This window comes from Centropristis striata, chromosome 20 (assembly GCF_030273125.1).
Source record: "Centropristis striata isolate RG_2023a ecotype Rhode Island chromosome 20, C.striata_1.0, whole genome shotgun sequence".
In the NCBI taxonomy this organism is placed as follows: domain Eukaryota; kingdom Metazoa; phylum Chordata; class Actinopteri; order Perciformes; family Serranidae; genus Centropristis; species Centropristis striata.
In genome coordinates, this window is record NC_081536.1 from 1226804 (window position 1) to 1247500 (window position 20697).

At 37.8% G+C, this 20697-nt stretch overlaps 1 protein-coding gene across 1 annotated transcript in view; it reads right to left on the reverse strand.

The window, feature by feature from the left end:
• LOC131993241 (kinase non-catalytic C-lobe domain-containing protein 1) overlaps positions 1–20697 on the reverse strand; it is a 102572-nt gene that overhangs the window by 44321 nt on the left and 37554 nt on the right. The window contains 12 exon segments of the mRNA XM_059359046.1: positions 2681–2819; positions 4900–5486; positions 7078–7270; positions 9291–9375; positions 9481–9558; positions 10581–10739; positions 10829–10890; positions 11005–11076; positions 13113–13227; positions 14610–15218; positions 17945–18084; positions 18163–18280. Of these exon segments, the coding sequence (XP_059215029.1) occupies positions 2681–2819; positions 4900–5486; positions 7078–7270; positions 9291–9375; positions 9481–9558; positions 10581–10739; positions 10829–10890; positions 11005–11076; positions 13113–13227; positions 14610–15218; positions 17945–18084; positions 18163–18280 (2357 nt within the window).

A 20697-nucleotide genomic window follows, 5' to 3' on the forward strand; every position in this document is an offset into this window, starting at 1 on the left:
CAAAATAACTATCAAGAAAACCATGGAAAATGGCTAGATATAAGCTCTTAAATTAAACTTAATAAACTTAAAATTAACAAAAAAATTTAAGAAAACTATACTTTTTTACTAATTACTATAAAAAATACTGTTAAAAAGATAAGAAAAAATATTTTTTTTCCCTGATTTTAAACTTTGAAATGGTTCAATTTGACCCCCAACATAACAGGAGGGTTAATTTTTTTAAATAAAAAAGACAATTTAAACAAGCAAACCATCACAAATAAATCCACAACACAGCATAAAACTTTTTAAATATGAAAATACAGCCTTCCTCCCTAAGAACAAAACAAAAAGGCATCATTTTGCAACTTTCCGCTCACATCAGACGCTCTTCCAAATCACACCAATCCAAAAAGTAAATGCACAGTCCACTCCATCTCTAACACAGACTGGCTACAGTCCTCGCTGGTTCCCTTCAGACAAACTGGAACAGAGGAAAAAATAACCTCTCCACATCTGAGCCGGCTGCCCGAGGAAGAGGAGCTGTGATGAGTCCCTACCACAGCAGATTAAAGGCTCTCTCCTCAGACCGCCCCGGGCCGGAGCGCATGGCAACGGCTGGATGAAAAGATGTCCGCCAGAGCTGACGGCCTCGTCTCCAGCTCACATTTAAATGAAGCCAGAGAAGAAGTGTGAAGCGTGGAGTTTATTGCCTTCTTTCATGTATTCATCCACACACTGACCCCCCCTCAGGGCTACTCGTTAGCACAATGCAGAAGAGGCTTTACGTGTGTCTTCTTCACATCTATAAACATATCTGTCGCCATAGGGACCATTTAAGCTGCAGGCTTCAGTTTATGTATGAAGAGCGTATTGTATTAAGGCTCATTTGAATGCTGTGTGTGTGGAAGAGGAAGAGGAAGAAGAAGAGGTCAAGTCCGAGCACTGGATCATTATCTGTTCTTCATAATACACATAAATTAAATGTCTGTTTTTATTATTAATAAGATATGCTTTTTTTCAATTTAGGGTAATTATTCTGACATCAAAGGTAATCTCGTTAACTCGTAATGTGGGCTAACTGTGCTGATTGGATTCATTAAACAGCCCACTCACAGACATTTATTCAAAGGATTAAAAACTGATGCATGATATTAAAATATATACACATATATATATATCAAACGACTTGAATTTTTCATTGAAATAAATGGGACGGCCGACAAAAAATGAGCAAAAAAGAACAATAATTGGAGATTTTTAAACGTCTACTCCTCCGGCATAATTTCACCTAGAGACTCCATTTAAACTTTAAACAGTAGACACAAGTCTTGTGTGTCGGTGTATTAATCCACGTTTCGATAGGTCATATAGTTTTTTATCAATCCCTGTTCAATGACCATGATCATTTTTGGAGAAATTCTGAGATTATAATGGGTGTGTATTGCACGGAATGTTCGTGTCACAGTGTGTGACATCATCGCCAGAGTGTAGAGGGAGAGAAAAAACTGTCAAAAAATAAATTTAAAAACTGCGCTCCAGGCCGCAAATTCCACTCTACAGAAATAATTTATACATAGAAACGTAGGGAAATTAGTCTTCTCCCTCACAATCCTCTGGTAAAGCTGTCAGAGTTATAGTTTGGGCGTAGGACGCACAGATGCGCCACCAAAACCACCAACAGCCTCAATGGCTCCCATATTAAAAACGCAGGAAAATTTCAGAAAAAGGGACATTTTACAGTTTTTGTAGATCGCTCTAACAAAGCTATTTTTTCATTTTTCTTAAAAAAAAACATATGTAGATGTTCAGGAAGAACTCAGGATGCTCAAAGTGAAGTCGGGTCAATGATAGGTATTATGGTTTTGCCAAAAATGCTTTCTGTTCGAGGCCAGAAATTTCAGTCTGTCCACCTCTGCTGTCACTATGCTGGAACAGGTGGCAGTTAATTCTGTTGATTGCTTTGATCTTTGATGTGATTACAGTTACAGATACACACACACACACATGCACGTAAGCACGCACACTCCTCACACATGCATACATATGCTTCAAACACACACATGCACACACACACACACACACACAGGTAACTTTATGCGATTTTCGCTACACACACACACACACACACACACACACACACATTTTGAGGTTAAAGGGCATAGTTTGAAATCTCTGAAGAATCTCATCATAGTGTACACACACCGGCAGTAGCCCCCGTGGCCCTTTCAGAATTTCCCCAGAGGAAATTTTCTAGTTTCGAATTCAAATTCAGTTAGTTTTAATTGGTTTTTAGAGTGAGTTTGCTAGTTTTAATTAGTTTTTATTTTTTGGAAAATGCTTAGTTGTAGTTTAGTTTTTATTAGTTTTAGTTTAGTTTCTATTAGTTGTAGTTTAGTTTTTATTAGTTTTAGTTTAGTTTTTATTAGTTTTAGTTTTGTGTAATGGGGTATTTGTTGGGTCCAGATTCAATAAGGTCACAATAAATGTTTCCTTTATTTCCTTTGTCTGATCCATCTCAGCCCCAATAAGTTTATTAAGTCATAAAACCAGATAGATGAAATAGATTTCAACAGTCAAATGAAGTGAAATGTAATTCATATTTGAGGAGCTGCAACCAGAGAGTTTAGCATATTTCCTATTTAATGACTTAATGAACTGGTTATTAAGACAGGCACATGTCAGAAGAGTTACTCACAGTGTGGAGGGGCTGTAGTTGACCAGGCAGTGCAGGACTCCCAGCAGGTCCTCCTCCCAGTACAGATCACTGAAGCGCTCCTTCACCACGCTGGCGAACGTCTGGTACTGCAGGTCCTTCATGGAGAAGATGCACTCCCCTCGGAAAAGAGAAAAAGTAGATTTTCTAAATGAATATCGCCATGTTTATATTCAAGTTGAAGCGAATTTTGAAGCGAAATTTTGAAATGTCGTATGAAATAAAATGTGAATTAGAAACGTTTCCATCAACTGGTTGAGATCGAATAAACAAAGCTGCAGTAACGTACTTTGGTCAGAAGGTGGCAGTGTAATGTATCTCTGTAGGCTAATCAGTCAGTAAAGGAAGAAGTGATTGAGCAAGATCTTTGTGTTTTTGTGTGTGTTTTTTGTCATTTTTGTGTGTTTTTTGTATTTTTATTATGTTTTTGGTGTGTTTTGAGTGAGTTTGTATGTGTTTTTTGTAATTTTGTGTGTGTTTTTGGTTTGTTTTACATGTTTTATGTGTTCAAAATGTTGATCCAGTAAGTCAAAATGAAAAAAAAAAAAATCAGGTCATATAGGTGAGGTTTTTTGTTTTTTCGTGTTTTTTCTGTGTTTTTCGTAATTTTTGTGTTTTTTTTGTATTTTTATTATTGTTTTGGTGTGTTTTGAGAGTGCTTGTATGTGTTTTTTGTAATTTTATGTGTGTTTTTGTGTGCTCAAAATGTTGATCCAGTAAGTCAAAATGAAAAGAAAAAAAAATCAGGTCATATAGGTGAGGTTGTCTTGAAAACAATGATACCAACATGGCATGGTAAAGATTTTTAAATGGTTCATACAGGCAGAATAAAAAGGAGCCAAAAACCAACAAAATAGCCCTACACTGCAAAAAAAGAAAAGTTGGGTGAACTCAAAATTTCACAACAAACTTCAATAAAATTTTAAGTTGGACAATTAAACTAAATATTTTAAGTTTTGTTTTTTGAGTTTGCTCAACTCTGAATTCAGATTTTTGTCAACTCAACTGTAAGTTGTACTAACTTATAATTTTACATTGTAATAACTTTTAATCCTTACTTCTGCTAACTTCTGCAATGTGCTGAATTGGCACGATTGTAACGCCGCTATGAAATGTCAGCTAATGTTGCAACCACAATGTTGAGTTAGCATTGATACGCTAATGGCTACTCTTGTAGCTGTAACGGTGCGTTCAGACCGGACGCGTAGCGAATATTTCGCGCGACAAGATTACATACAAAGTCAATGCAAACACGCGAATAGACGCAAATTTTTGCCGGCGGCGCGAATCGCGGGTTTCGCGCGACACGAATGCCGCGAATGACGCGAATTTCGCGGCGCGAAAGAAACAACGCGAATTCGCGTGAGTTCAATAAATTCAACTTTGGCGAAATATTCGCGTGACGCTGTGTCGGGACAGCCTATCAGCATTGAGATTCTGGACGACAGTGTCCGAGATACATACATGAGAGAGAGGAGAAAAGAGGCAGGAAGGAGGAGTGGGTCGGCAGGAGGGAAAAAGGTGGAAGTACTCTGCGGTCCTCTCTCCGTGCTGAGTGCACCTCCGGATGATGTCACTCACCCAGACACGACGGCAGAGCAGGTACAGGGACGCTATGCTTGTAATGTCAGCCATGGTTGATGACAGAATGAAATGGAGGCAATTATTTGGCGCTAAATAGTCTCTTGGGCGAAAATTCGCGTCGCGTTACTCGCGCGAGTGACGCGAATTAAATTCAATTCTCGCGCGTATCAATTCGCGCGAGTAACGCGACGCGAATATTCGCTACGCGTCCGGTCTGAACACACGGTAACAAGCAGCGCCGCTAGCATCAGTTAGCCCCTAGCATCAGTTAGCCGCTAGCATCAGTTAGCCGCTAGCGTCAGTTAGCCGCTAGCATCCGTTAGCCGCTAGCTTTCGCTAATGACCGAATTTCACCGCTTTCCCGCATTTCCCAACAAAGAAATAAGAGTTACCAGAACTATTGTCCCTTGTTGTGAACCCCAACTTAAAGATATAAGTAACAACAACTCACCAACTTGTTTTTGAGCAGACAACTGGCTTCCTTTGTTGTGCTAACTTACATTATTGCCCTAAATGTCAATAATTTATATTTCCAAGTTTTACCAACTTAAATCACTGTTTTAGGCCAAAAAATACAAGTTGGCTTTTTTGCAGTTTAAGGGGTTAAAGACACATACCCATGGCGATGTCTTCATGTCCGTTGTCTAGATACCCCTCCAGAGAGAACTCCCCCCTCAGCAGGTCGATCACCTCCTGCAGGGCCGGGTGCACCAGAGGAGAGACCGACTCCTCTTCTCTTCGTCCTTTGCTGTCAGAAATGACGGAGCTACCATTGAAATAAGAAGATGGCGGGCTATAATCCTGAGGTCCAGGCCTCACGGGCACATTCAGGCAGTTAATAAACGGAGCATCAGAGCTCTCTGGAGCTGTGATGAGTCCCTGTAAGGGCCCCGGCACCAGGGACAGATCTATCTCCAGGTCCAGCAGAGACTCCGGGGCCCTGACCTGCACCGGCACCAGGGACAGGTGTCCTGTTGACGGGTCCTGGCGGAAGAGGTAATTGTTGAAAACGCCGCAGCCGCTGAGGTGAGATGATAACGGAGGAGGAAGAGAGACGTGGAGACAGGAAACATCAGGGAGAGGAGAGGGGAGCAGCATCTGGTCGCTGGGAGCTGGAGTTAGGTCCTGGAGAGGTTCAGTCGGTGCAGGAGACAGGGACTCCAGGCCTCTTTCCTCACTGCTGTTAGTGAATCCATCCACACTCCTGGACAATAAACAAATTAGGGTTGTCAAAAGTATCCATACTCAAAAAAGTATAGATGTACTCATTTTAACATTTTTAACACCATATTAAGTATGTTAATGATTTTGAAATGATTCATATACCTTTAAGAGATTGGTTGAAAACATTTAACGATTAAATATGTATAGCACTTTGTAAATGGTTAATAATTGGTTTATAAACCATCTATAAACATTATTTAGTTGTTACTGTAAAGTGTTACCAAGAATTTTAATATATGTAATGTTCAAATTGAAGCAGCATCCCTTTGCAAAGTGTTTTTTAATGAGATATACTTCAGACTAGGGTTGTCAAAAGTATCGATACTCAAAAAAGTATCGATACTAAAACAATGTATCCGGATACAATACTCATTTTCAAAAGTATCGAGTATCTGAAGCTTGTTATCATAGTTGCAGTTTCTTTTTGCACAACTGTTTTTATTATAAATATTTAACGTGTGGTTCTGTTCATTTTTACATGTTGCATTTTTCTTGTTCATAAAAATATTTCTGTTAAATTTTGGGGTCTTTGTTTTTATCCTTGTGGTATCGAAAATGGTATCGAGTATCGAATATTTTCCTGAGTATCGGTATCGAGTTGAACATTTTAGTATCGTGAGAACCCTAAAACAAACCATAATGAGTTTTCTCCTAATGATTCCTTGACCCAGAAAATGTATATTTTGACACCAAGATTATGGTGTTTATTAAGGTCATCTATAGTCAGATTGCAAGAGCACTTCATCCAAAATCCAAGCACTTTTTAAACCTTGAAATTCAACATTAAAATAAAATAATAATTCACCTATGGCTAAGCCCCGCCCCCTCCACTCACTCGGACAAACTGTCAACATCCGGTGACGGGCGCTATGGCAGCTGAGACAGTCGGAGAAATTTCACAGGAGGCAATTAATCACTTTTGGAGACAGAAAGATGAAATATCATCTGGAAGTCACCAAAAGGGCCTTCATTAACAGGTTAGAGGTTTTCACTCGTCTTTTCACCCCACTGACACCGCTCATTCTGCTGCTTGTTGTAAACAAACAGAGATCACTAAGTGAACACCTCCTGCAGCAGCAGCACATACACACTGTACTGCTACAGAGCTAACTGTTAGCCTGTTAGCACATACACACTGTACTGCTACAGAGCTAACTGTTAGTCTGTTAGCACATACACACTGTACTGCTACAGAGCTAACTGTTAGCCTGTTAGCCTGTCATTAATGAGGAGATATTGATTTTGATATTGATAGATATTGATTTCTTAACAGCGGTTGGGAATCACTGCCATAGGGAACCGGGTTACTGCTCCCATATTATTGGGCTATACCTTGTGTCAGAGTTGCATGTACCCCATGCACACCGTTTGACCATTTTAAACTTAAAATCTCAAGAAAAAACACATAAAAACGACTGAAAACGGACTAACTCCAATGCATTTCAATGGATGTGGAAGCAGAGAATGTCTGAGTGTATTGAGTTAGCTATGCACACTGTGATTGGCTCATCGCGTTTGGGGGTGTGGCTTAGCCATAGGTCAATTGATATAATTCTTGTGGACCATCCTACCCTTCAATGGCAGCTCCGAGGGGTTGGCCTTCCTCCTCGGAGTCTTCTTCGTTGGTCAGGATGATGGGGGAGAAGTGTGTGGCAGTGGAAGTGAAGGCTTCTGGGAGGTGGAGTTCCTTAGTGACGGGGTAGCTGTGGGGGAGAGGGCCAGGCACAGGAGCCAGCCGGCTCTCAGTGGCCGTGGGCACAAAGCCTACACACAGTTACACAACAACACCACACACAATATCAGTGATATTGTCTCATGCAATGCACATCAATAAACTACACGGAAAATAATTAATCCCTGTATCATTCGTTCTTTCCATTTTCAATTGGCAATCCAAAATCAAATAATGAAAAATTGACTGGTTATTTTGCTATCTGTTTTTTATTATAAGACAAAAAATGAAAAATATGCTTGTTTTTTCATATTTCAATATTAGGCTCAGATCAAAAATACGAAATGGAAAAACGGGCACCAGGACTGAATTTGATTTTAATATTTGTGAGCTGTCATTCGCTTCTCCGTAGTCAAACCAGCCGTCCCTATATAATAATAATAATAATAATAATAACTAGAAAATTTCCTCTGGGGGAAATTTTGAAAGGGCCACGGGGGCTACTGCCGGTGTGTGTACACTATGATGAGATTCTTCAGAGATTTCAAACAATTAATACTAGTAATGTTATGATACTATTCCTCTTCAAGTATTTATTTATACAGCAACCTATGCCCTTTAACCTCAAAATGTGTGTGTGTGAAACATTTGTATCTGGAGGAGTGTGTGTGCACGCATATGTGTGTGTGTGTGTGTGTGTGTGTGTGCGTGTGTGCGTGTATCTTTAACTGTTATTACATTAAATGACCACTGTGTGTGTGTGTGTGTGTGTGTGTGTGTGTGTGTGTGTGTGTGTGTGCGTGTATCTGTAACTGTAATCACATCAAAACATCAAAGCGTTGGGGTCGACCAATCAGAGCAGAGCAATCAACGGAATTAACAGCTGTGGAATCTTCTGGCAGAGTGACAGCAGCCAGAGGTGGGCAGAGTGAAATTTCTGGCCTCGAACAGAAAGCATTTTTGGCAAAACCATAATGCCTATCATTGATCCGACTTCACTTTGAGCGTCCTGAGTTCTTCCTGAACCTCTACATATGTTTTTTTTTTAAGAAAAATGAAAAAATAGCTTTGTTAGAGCGATCTAAAAAAACAGTTAAATCTCACTTTTTCCGAAATCTTCCTGCGTTTTTAATATGGGACCCAATGAGGCTGTTGGTGGTTTTGGTGGCGCATCTTTGCGTCGTACGCCCAAACTATAACTCTGACAGCTTTACCAGAGGATTGTGAGTGAGAAGACAAATTTTCCTACATTTCTATGTATAAATTATTTCTGTAGAGTGGAATTTGCGGCCTGGAGCGCAGTTTTCAAATTTATTTTTTGACAGTTTTACCTCTCCCTCTACACTCTGAGCGATGACATCACACACTCTGACACGAACATTCCGTGCAATACACACCCATTATAATCTCAGAATTTCTCCAAAAATGATCATGGTCATTGAACAGGGATTGATAAAAAACTATATGACCTATCGAAACGCAAAGTAATACACCAATACACAAGACTTGTGTCTACTGTTTAAAGTTTAAATGGAGTCTCTAGGTGAAATTATGCCGGAGAAGTAGACGTCTGAAAATCTTCAATTAATGTTCTTTTTTGCTCATTTTCTTTCGGCCGTCCCATTCATTTCAATGCAAAATTTTGGGCAGAAAATTCATATTCCGTAGAGAAAAGTAATAGCACACCGATCCCGATCAAACCGCACGTTTTGATATATAATTTGACTAGTAGCGGGACGAAATTGCGTCCGGAAGAGGAAGAAGAAGAAATCCACAGTATAACAGTAGTGCAGCACTGCTCCCTACAGATATTGCTGGATGGGACCAGTGCTCGGTGCGATTGCCCCGAGGCCCTAATTATATATAATGTAATGCGTGTATAAGAAAATAAACAGTCAATTTTTCACTATTTGATTTTTGATTGCCAATTAAAAAATGGAAAGAACGAATGATACAGAGATTCAAATGTTGAAGTTGCTGACATTTATAAAACTAATTGGTGATTCCAAGAGTTGTCCTAATATTTGGCACATTTAGCGTATAATACACTGTATATTTCAAAATAAACTACATTGCATGAGGGTCATCCATAACAGAGTAAAGATGTCCTACCACTGGTTGGTGCAGATTCTTCACACGAGCTTTGTGGAGTTTCAGTTGCACTCAAATCGTCTCCATCACTGGATAGTAAGGCTGGCTGGAAGAAAAAAGATTGTTTTTTACAATTAGACAAAAACAGGATTGACATTGAGATTTTAATAGATTTTAATAATTTAATACAATAAATAAAAAGTGTAGTTACCGGGTGGACTCTGCTGATGAGGTTGCTCCAAACAGTCTCTGCGTTCGTCCCCTGACATGATAAAAAGTCACGACAGTTCTGCAACAGATCCACAGAAAGAAAAACATGAAAACACATAAAAACACAGTTCAGGACACTTCACACACCAATAACAGAATGAATAGTGTCCTGAAATAACTGAAGTGGGGTTTTTTTCAGTGAAAATAAAACATCCAGCATTTGAAGAACAAAATGACTGACAGCATAAAATGAAAGTGAATTAATGCAGAACCACTTTTACAAATTGGATTCCATATATATAAATTAAATGTGAGTTTCTTTCACAAACAATATGCTGTTTGGAAAAAGATGCTCCTCTCTCACACTGTGGGCATTGAAATGCAAAAATCAAATCAAGTGTTTTCCCAGTAAAAGCACAAACAGACTGCTAATAATAATGCTGCTCCGTGCACTCTGAGTCCTCTTTTTTTCCTCGTAATCTTATTATTATTATACATTTGTTTTTCTTTCTGTGAAAATGGATATACACTCCCCAACCACTTTATTAGGTACACCTGTTTAACCCATTGAAGCCTGGAAAGCGGATACGTCGTTTTGTAGTATTTGTATAAGCTCTCAAATACTTTTTGAATTTCATTTCTGATATCAAACATGTTGGACGACAACAACTCTGATTTTTTTTGAATGAAACATACAAAAAAAAGCTTAACTTTGCAGTGTTATTTCCACAACTTCCCGACTCGATATCCTGACGTACATGGTGCCTAAAGATTCCTTAGAACTTATTCTTTCATATGATACCAGTATTAGAAACATCGAAAATACTGACGCTAAATAAACACTAAATATCGATACTTGGCGGTCATGAATCCATAAAATATTTCCACGCAAAATATCGCAATACTAGTATGCTCCATCAGTTTTTCCCCAAACTAAAATAAAGTAAAAAAATAAATAAAATAAAATAAAATAAAATAAAATAAAATAAAATAAATAAAAATAAAATAAAATAAAATAAAATAAAAAATAAAATAAAATAAAATAAAATAAATAAAGTAGCAATGCATGTTCTGAAAGAAAACATTCAATAAAAACAAAACCTTTTTAGCCATGGCGATGGTGGGTCTCTCTATGGGCGTCCTCTTGGCCATCTCCAGCAGCAGCCTCTTCAGTTTGCGAGGCATTGCCAGTTTCTGATGAGGTGATAAACTGAACTTGGCGGTGGCCCAGAGAATAGCAGCAACGCCGTACACACAAACCTGAGCCAAGACACGAGAGAATAGCAGAAGGACCAACATCCTACACACTGAACATGGTGATAATGAGTCATCAGATCACACAGACCAACCTTCTCAGTCACTATTCCATGTTCTTGATATTCAGGAGCGAGATAAAATTCATCTCTGGATCCTGCAAAGAACACTGAAGGTCAGTTAATGAAGCCTCCAGACACGGCGGTCTCATAAAACGGGTCAAGAGTGTGTTTCTAACATCTGTTTGGCTGCAGAACTAAAGGTAACCTACCGATGTTTTTAGGTTTCAGGAAGAGAACTTCTCCCTTGCAGCCCACGTGCACCGTGTCCAGGCACAGATATGCTAATAGAGACAGAAATAAGATGCACATAAACATTGTGGGCAGCAGACTGCAAGCAGTGCAAAATCATTTGGATGCATTCTCCTTCTGCAAGCCCAACAATAAGTATAAGATGGATTTGCATTGAAAAAGTACATTTCGTTAGCCTCATAGCATAATTGCCTAAGTCATTTTTTGGCCAAATTGTGATATCTGCCTAAGCTAGTTCATGTTTCTTCAACTTTCTAGACAATAAATGTACTTTCAGTCAATCAAAGGGGTTAGGAGAAGTGTGTTTTTACTTTTAATCACATTTCTGCAACAAGGTATGATGAAGTGATGTAAACGCTAGCAAAACACTTTTAAAGAGAGACTTGTAAAGAGATTTGTTTTGACTAGAAATAAGACATTTTGACAAGATATAAGATCAGTATTCTTGGTTAGATTTTGAGTTTTTGCAGTGAACCTGTTCATATTTTCGGAACAGCGTTCAGTGAGCAGAAGTACTCTGTGTTCGTTCCAAAAAAAGACCAGTGTGATATATGTATCGTTTTTTTCTTGTTTTCCGAAACGCTCAAATATGACTTAGGAGAAATATGCTACGAGGCTAACGATATAGAAAGATATAAAACAGAATGTGCACTTTTAAAAAGGGGTGCACCGATTTCCTAAATCTTGCAGGATCGGTGATCGGCCGATTCTTTTATGTCAACCGATCTTATCGACCTCCACAAAGGTCTGAAAGTGCGTCTGCACGAACTTTTACCCTGTTAAAGAAGGAGAGCAAAGGACATTTGCTGCATTTGTGCATTTATTCTTGTTGCACTATAACGAAACCAAAAACTCAGGACACTTTATTTATGGTTGCCGTTCTTTTGTTAGTTTGTCCTGTAAATTGTTGCTATTTATTTTAAGTTTAATATTTTATTAACTACCTCAGACATGCATCCTCTGTGCTACTGGAACGAGATCAGAGAAAGGCGGAGGAATTTCAAAAAGTGTGAGTTCCTTATTGAACTTTTTTGCAAATCAGGGTGCGCATTCACCTTGACTCAGTGGTGAGGTGCTGAGTTGTTTGTTTGTTTGTTTTTTGTTTGTTTGTTGTTGTTGTTTTCTTTTGTTTTGTTTGGTTTTGTTTGTCAATTCACTTGTGTGATGTCTCTTTTTTATGAGAAATGTAACTTGGTGATCATGTTCCACTGTTGTCTCTAAATGTGTAAAATTCAATAAAAATATTGTGGAAAAAAAACAAAAAACTACCTCAGACATTGTGATTTTATTCATTTGTTAAAGAAAAATACTGCTGTGTTATTGGTTTTTAAATAAAACAAGATTCAAACATTGAAGGTGCATGCTGTGAGTTAGAAAAAAATGGGAATCGGCAGGTCAGGTTTTTAAAAAATCGGTGATCGTGATCGGCCAGAAAATTGCAATCGGTGCACCCCTTCCTTTAAATAATGCATTAGAATCTCAAATGTTGGCCCACACATTGGCAATCAGACCCACATACTATGGCTATGCCCAAAACTGAAAGCATTCTGGAAGGAAGTGTTTGAAACAGTTAATAAAATATTTGGTGGAAATATTACTATGGATCCAATGGTGGCCCTACTAGGTCTATTATCAAAAGGCATTGAAGGAAGAGCCGAAAAATATCTTTTACAGATATTACTAGCAACAGCAATTAAATGCATTACAGTAAGGTGGTTGAAGCCCCAACATATAGTATGTGGTCTGAAAAAATAAAGGAAATATATCAAATGGAACAAATAACATACTCCTTAAGACTTCAAAAACATATATTCACTAAAAGGTGGTGCCCCGCTATGGTTATACTGATATAATTTTATTTCTTTTATTCCATTTTAATTTATATTTTTCTTTGTCATTATAGTCTCTGTATTTTTTTTTTGATGTACCATAAGTGTTACCATGTGTATGAAACAGCAGATATGTTGAATATGATTCTGTACACGATTATGAATGAAACTTAAGTAAAAACTAAGTTCAAAAAAAGAATCTCAAATGTTAATATTAAGATCTGGTGTTTAAAAATCACCTGGGAAGTCGATGTAGGTCTGCAGGGAGGACAGGCAGGTGTGACACAGAGCCCACAGCTCGTTAACGCTCAGCCTCCGGCCACAGCGGCTCAGTAACTCTCTGAGAGAGATCCACTGATCAGGAGGAGGAGGAAGAACAAACAGGTTCAGAAAGGAATAAGTTACAGACTGATCTCTCAGTAGGCCTCATTAAACCAAAATGAGGTAATCCCTAACTTGACTTTCTCAAAATGTACTTTTCATTTTCCAACCTTGAGCAGAAAATTATCTTTGCCTTCTGCAGATGAATTTGGTCTGCTACGTGATTACTGTCTATATGAAGATGTTACATAACTCTAACGCTAATTTATTAATACAGAAACTGTTCTGACAGAGAAAGACAGTATAAAGTTATTATAGATAAATATTAGGGATGTAACGGTTGTGTTCCTGATTTACAGTAAGGATGGGTGTTTGAGAGAAACCTGCCAACTCGAGCATCTATAAAATTAGTGATCAATTAACCCTTTATTAGGTAAAGAACTATATTTGGTAACTTCAGGTAATATTTCGAGAAAAAAGTTGCAAATTTACTAGATTAAAGTGGCAAACCTACAAGAAAAAAACTTGCAGATTTGAGAGATTTAAAGTGGCAAATCTGCACGAAAAAAGTTGCAGATTTACGAGAAAAAGTGAGAAAAACGCAACTTTTTTCTCCCAGATTCACCACTTTAAATCTCATAAATCTGCATTTTTTTTTCTCGTAGATTTGCCACTTTAATCTCGTAAACTTTTTTCTCAAAATATTATTTTCGTATGTGTTTTTTATACATTCTGGCTGTATGTAATATCCTCCAATATTCTCTAGGGTTGAAATTTGGAATTTGCAAGTATTTCAATGAGTTTCCTATTAAGGGTTAAAGTGGTGAATCTGGGAGAAAAAAGTTGCTTTTTTCCCACTTTTTTCTCGTAAATCTGCAACTTTTTTTCTTGTAGATTTGCCACTTTAATCTAGTAAATTTGCAACTTTTTTCTCTAAATATTACCTGAAGTTACCAAATATAGTTCTTTGCCTGATAAAGGGTTAATCAATTAATCGTTATGTTTTTATACATACTCCTGTATGTATAATAAATGTGATAAATATTTCTGTATGTATAAAAACATGCATACAGGGCCAACATAATATATATATATGTGTGTGTATATATATATATATATATATATATATATATATATATATATATGTATATACAGTACTGTGCAAAAGCCTGTTTTGATAACAGTTATTTATTTTATTTATTTACTTTTATTTTGAAAGGATGAAAAGAGACTTCCTGTCGATCGTAAAACGTGTTTTCTCTGTACTCTGTTTTGTGTTTTCTCTGTTTTGTGTTTCCTCTGTTCTCTGGACATCATTGCATTGGTTGCCCTCAATGCTTCCTCAAGAAAACAAATAAAGGATAAATGAAAATGAACAGAACCACAGAAGACGGGGAGAACCAACAGCGTCTCACCTCGTCCTGGGACTCTTGGTTGAGGCACAGCATGCTTTTGGTCATGTAGTTGTTGGGAATGTAGAGACTGTGATGGTCCTCACAAGAGTCCTGATCCATCTCCACGTCCTGACAGGGAGAACCTGAACCCCGGCTGCTAGACTCACATTCCTGGCAGCCTTGAGTCTTTGTGTCTCCGCTGCAGAACGTCTCTGCGGCGTCCTCGTGTCCTTCTGACATACGCTCGTCCACCAGTGAGCTCCCACAATCCTCGGCGCTACATTGTGGGTACGTCTCACAGGACTTGCCCCGGTTGAGTCTCTGGAGTCTGTTGCTCCACACGGAGCTGCAGCTCAAGTGTTCGTCCGCTCCGATCTCCGTGAGGTCGGACACGGGGACGCTGATGTCCCCGTGGGGCGGAGGGGACAGACACGGGGGGTTGTTGGAGTCCGGGACGGAGCAGGACCGGTTCAGAGCCCCCCGGACTCGGTTCAGCCTCTGCTGGGCCCTCCTCCTCACCGGGGAGCTGTTGTGGGACCTGCAGTCCAGCTCGTCTGCTAAGATCATGGCGTCTCCTTCGCTGGCGTCCATGTCCTCGGCCCAGAGAGACGAGTCCCAGCCGCCGCACACCTGCACAGGTAGACAGGTCAGACACTCATCTGTTTCAGCTGAATCATTTTGTGTCTTTTATAGTCATTTTGTGTCTTTTTTTGGTCATTTTGTGTCTTTTTTGATCATTTTGTGGTCAATTTGTGTCTTTTTTGGTCATTTTGTGTCTTTTGTAGTCATTTGGTGTCTTTTTTTGGTCATTTTGTTTCTTTTTTGGGTAATTTTGTGTCTTTTTTGGTCATTTCGTGTCTTTTCTAGTCATTTTGTGTCTTTTTTTGGTCATTTTGTGTCTTTTTTGGTCATTTCGTGTCTTTTCTAGTCATTTTGTGTCTTTTTTTGGTCATTTTGTTTCTTTTTTTGGTCATTTTGTGTCTTTTTTTGGTCATTTTGTGTCTTTTCTGGTCATTTAGTGTCTTTTTTGGTCATTTCGTGTCTTTTCTAGTCATTTTGTGTCTTTTTTTGGTCATTTTGTTTCTTTTTTTGGTCATTTTGTGTCTTTTTTTGGTCATTTTGTGTCTTTTCTGGTCATTTAGTGTCTTTTTTGGTCATTTTGTTTACTTTTTTTGGTCATTTTGTTTCTTTTTTTGGTCATTTTGTGTCTTTTTTTGGTCATTTTGTGTCTTTTCTGGTCATTTTGTGTCTTTTTTGGTCATTTCGTGTCTTTTCTAGTCATTTTGTGTCTTTTTTGTGTCTTTTCTGGTCATTTTGTGTCTTTTCTTGGTCATTTCATATCTTTTCTAGTCATTTTGTTTCTTTTTTTGGTCATTTTGTGTCTTTTCTGGTCATTTTGTGTCTTTTCTGGTCAGTTTGTGTCTTTTTTTGGTCATTTTGTGTCTTTTCTGGTCATTTTGTGTCTTTTTTGGTCATTTTGTGTCTTTTTTTGGTCAATTTGTGTCTTTTTTGGTCATTTTGTTTACTTTTTTTGGTCATTTTGTTTCTTTTTTGGGTAATTTTGTGTCTTTTTTGGGTGATCTGAACTGTGCGTGTGAGATTCTGTTCAGTGAGTGGGGGTCACGGACAACATGCATGTTAAATTGGGGGTCGCGACTCAAAAAGGTTGAGAACTACTGATCTGTGCTACTGGACAGACTGACCTATATAACCAGAGGAAGGCGGAGGAATTTGAAAAAGTGTGGAGTTCCTTATTGAACTTTCTTCAAATCAGGGTGCACATTCACCTTGACTCAGTGGTGAGGTGCTGAGTTGTTTGTTTGTTTTTTGTTTGTTTGTTGTTGTTTTTGTTTGTCAATTCACTTGTGTTATGTGGAATATGTGAAATGTGATGTCTCGTTTTTATGAGAAATGTAACTTAGTGATCACGTCCCACAGCTGAATGCAGAGAAAATGATACATTTATGGGTGTAAAACACATTTTTGTACAAGCACAGATAAAGACACTTTTGACATTGTTCAGGTACTGCACATGGAGCAATAAATAAACAACCTGGTCTCACAGGAATCCGTGGAATAGCCACGGAATCACTCAAATTTCCGTGAAACTGACACGGATTTGGCTACAATGCAACGCAGTGATCAGCAAATCAACCTCAGACACAAGGCATGTAATGGCTGAAGGTTTGATCCGTTGAATACACAGAGGATCAGGGAGATTTCAAAATAAAACACAGCGGATTGTCTTTTCCTGGCGAGATCTTCGCCACAAAGTGATTATGTACATTCACTGAGTGAATATTTAGAAAATAAAACATATATTTCTCGCTAGAAATGTGATCAAAATCCATTTTTATGCAGAAACTAAGTCAAAATATTGATTTTTTTAATGTTGTTTTTTTTTTAAATGTTTTTTGTTCTGACCGCCGGGACCTTGAAAGTCACGTGACTTGGAACAAACCAATAGGAACAAATATCCATGGAATAGCCACGGGATATGACTGTCATTAACTTGCATTGTAGCCATACAATGCAACCATTTGATTAATTGAGATTAATTAATAGATTTTAATCAATTGACAGCCCTACTTTAACCCTTTGATGCACAACATATTGACACCCCTCTAATGCACAACATGGGTCAAAAATGACCCACATTCCTTTCCCATGTTATGTAATGCTTGCTGGGTGTTTCTGTGCTCTATCTTTTCTTATAAATATCTTGTTTTTGATAACAACAGATCATTATTTCTATTTTGCCTCTCATACTTTATGAAGAAAAAAAGTTTTGTATTATTACGTAGCTCTCTACTTAGCTAAGTAGCGTGCTAAGCTAACTACTTAGCCAATAAGTTAGCTAAGTAGTTAGCTTAGCAAGCTACTTAGCTAACTATTTGGCCAAGCGACTTAGCCAAGTAGTTAGCTTAGCAAGCAACTTAGCTAAATACGTATCCAAGAAGTTAGCTAAGTAGTTAGCAAGCTACTTAGCTAAAGCATTTGAAGAGTTGTGACACAAAAAGGGATTTTATTAAAAAATTAATCAAGGAAAACATAAAATTAGGATGTATGATGATCAAAAAAAAATAATTGAGGAAAACCTGGAATACTTAATGATGAAAACAATTTATTGCAAAGATATAGAACATAAAAACTCATATATATCGGTCACTTTAGACCCATGTTGTGCATCAAAGGGTTAAATAGAATATGAAAGATAAATGTTATGTTTACAGAATGTGTATGTATTTTATACCTTTTTAAGTGTAAGACGTGGATTTTAAATGCACATTCTGGATTATTTTTCCCTCCACGCAGCAGCTTCCTAAAAATGTTTCCCGCTCCAGACTGTGACGTACCTGCTGCCTGGACAGACCGTTTGATTTAACAGAAGCATCAACACACAGCTCTTTGGTATGATCGTCCGAGCTCAGTCTTTTAAGCAGACATCTGGGTTTGGGATGCTGCCATCTCGCCTCCCAGGAGCCTTCCGGTCCATCTGTGGAGATACAGAGGGAACAATTAGCACCAGGAGGAATAACGGCCGAGACGTGCAGAACTGAGATGATAAAGTGACCTTGAAAGGTTGAGACTGATTCGATGGAGAGAACCCGTCGACCGACTGAAGACAGTTTCCGGCAAACGGCTGCAGAGGAGGTATGAGACAGCCGGGCTTCAGCCAGACACAGGACGTCCTGAGGGAGGATGGACATAAAGGCTTTATAAAGTCTGTAATAACATTTACACAATAATGATCACGCTCAACAGTTGGACTAATCTGGATTGTTCTAAGAAAAGAATCTGCACTGCAAGAAAGCCAACTTGTATTTTTTGGCCTAAAACAGTGATTTAAGTTGGTAAAACTTGGAAATATAAATTATTGACATTTAGGGCAATAATGTAAGTTAGCACAACAAAGGAAGCCAGTTGTCTGCTCAAAAACAAGTTGGTGAGTTGTTGTTACTTATATCTTTAAGTTGGGGTTCACAACAAGGGACAATAGTTCTGATAACTCTTATTTCTTTGTTGGGAAATGCGGGAAAGCGGTGAAATTCATTAGCAAAAGCTAGTGGCTAACTAATGCTAGCGGCTAACTGATGCTAGCGGCTAACTGATGCTAGCGGCGTTGCTTGTTACAGCTACAAGAGTAGCCATTAGCGTATCAATGCTAACTCAAAATTGTGGTCGCAACATTAGCTGACATTTCATAGCGGCGTTACAATCGTGCCAGAGAAATTCAGAGTTGAGCAAACTCAAAAACAAAACTTAAAATATTTAGTTTAATTGTCCAACTTAAAATTTTATCCAAGTTTGTTGCCTTGAAATTATTATTATTTCTTTGTTGTGAAATGCGGGAAATTTGGTCATTAGCGAAAGCTAGCGGCTAACTGATGCTAGCGGCTAACTGATGCTAGCGGCTAATTGATGCTAGCGGCTAACTGATGCTAGCGGCGTTGCTTGTTACAAGCTAAAAGAGTAGCCATTAGCGTATCAATGCTAACTCAACATTAGCTGACATTTCATAGCGGCGTTACAATCGTGCCAATTCAGCACATTGCAGAAGTTAGCAGAAGTAAGGATTAAAAGTTATTACAATGTAAAATTATAAGTGAGTACAAATTACAGTTGAGTTGACAAAAATCTGAATTCAGAGTTGAGCAAATTTAAAAACAAAACATTGAATATTTAGTTTAATTGTCCAACTTAAAATTTTATCGAAGTTTGTTGCCTTGAAATTTTGAGTTCACCCAACTTTTCTTTTTTTGCAGTGTGGGCAAACGCATTGGAAACTATTTACTAGTGTGCACACATTTCTCACACATAAATATCTTATAAATTAGATTATTAGATTATACTATTGCATTATTGCTGTTCATTGTTATATGCACCAATGTACTGTCATTATGAGAATGATTATCTTCGACAGATACTGTGTGGGCTCTAGTGTGCTACTTCTATTTATCTATTTCTATTTATTGTGTATATTGTAGTTAGAATTAGTGAATAATTAAACCCTTCAATTTGTTTGACATGTCTGATTCTGGACGTCTACTGTTGAAGTTATAATGAGCAGGATTAGTCCATCAAACAACATAAACATCAATCATGTAAACATAACAGAGAAAGAGCTCCACACTATCTGTACCACAATACACAACCATGGGCTGAAACGCTAACTAAATGTCTGTTTCTAGCTAAAATTATCAGATTTAAACATATTGATTTAGCACTATGTCTACTAGAGAGGACAAGTTGGCTTTTAGCAAGCTAATGTTAGCTAACATTATTATTATTGTTGTTGTTATTGTTTCTGCTGTTATTAATAGCAACTCATTTAGACGTCATTCTCATATAATTATTAATAAAACACTTTAGTTTGTCCTTGTTGCAGGTCATGTCGTGACAGTGAAGAGGTTTCTGCCTGTAATCACTAAATCACATGTTGTATTTGCACCGACGCTGTGTTTCCACTTGATGCTGCTGAAGAGACTCTAGTCACAATTACTATAATTCATCTAATAATCATAAGGAACAAATAGACTTAAAGGAGCCGCGTCATTCTACTGCAGCTCTGTAGTGGGAGAGATACACACACACACACACACACACACAAAACAGACACACACACACACACACACAGAGAAACACACAGACACACAAACCTACACTTTTTTCATATTTTGTTAAGTTGCAGCTTTATGCAAAAATATTTTTCCCTTCATCAATCTAGACTCAATGCACCATAATGATAAAATTGACAGTTTATCAAAAAAAGAATTTATTAAAAAGAGAAAAACTGAAATATCAAAGACGTAAAGGGTCTGAATACTACTACATTTTTTTCCCTTTGTAATAAATTTTGTTAAAGGGGTCTGAATATTTTCTGAAGGTCTTGTAGGAAATCTATGTGGTTGCTGCAAGAATTGAGAATGAACCGAAACTGCAATAACCACTAAAACTTACTGATGACCTTCTCATTTGCTTAACTTTTTATGTCTCACTTTATAATTGTACTTCTAAGTTATTTTTTAATCACTATCGGTGAAAAAATATAGAGTTGTAATGACTTTACTCATTAAATGCAGTTCTTTTTATATCTGTAAGATAAGAT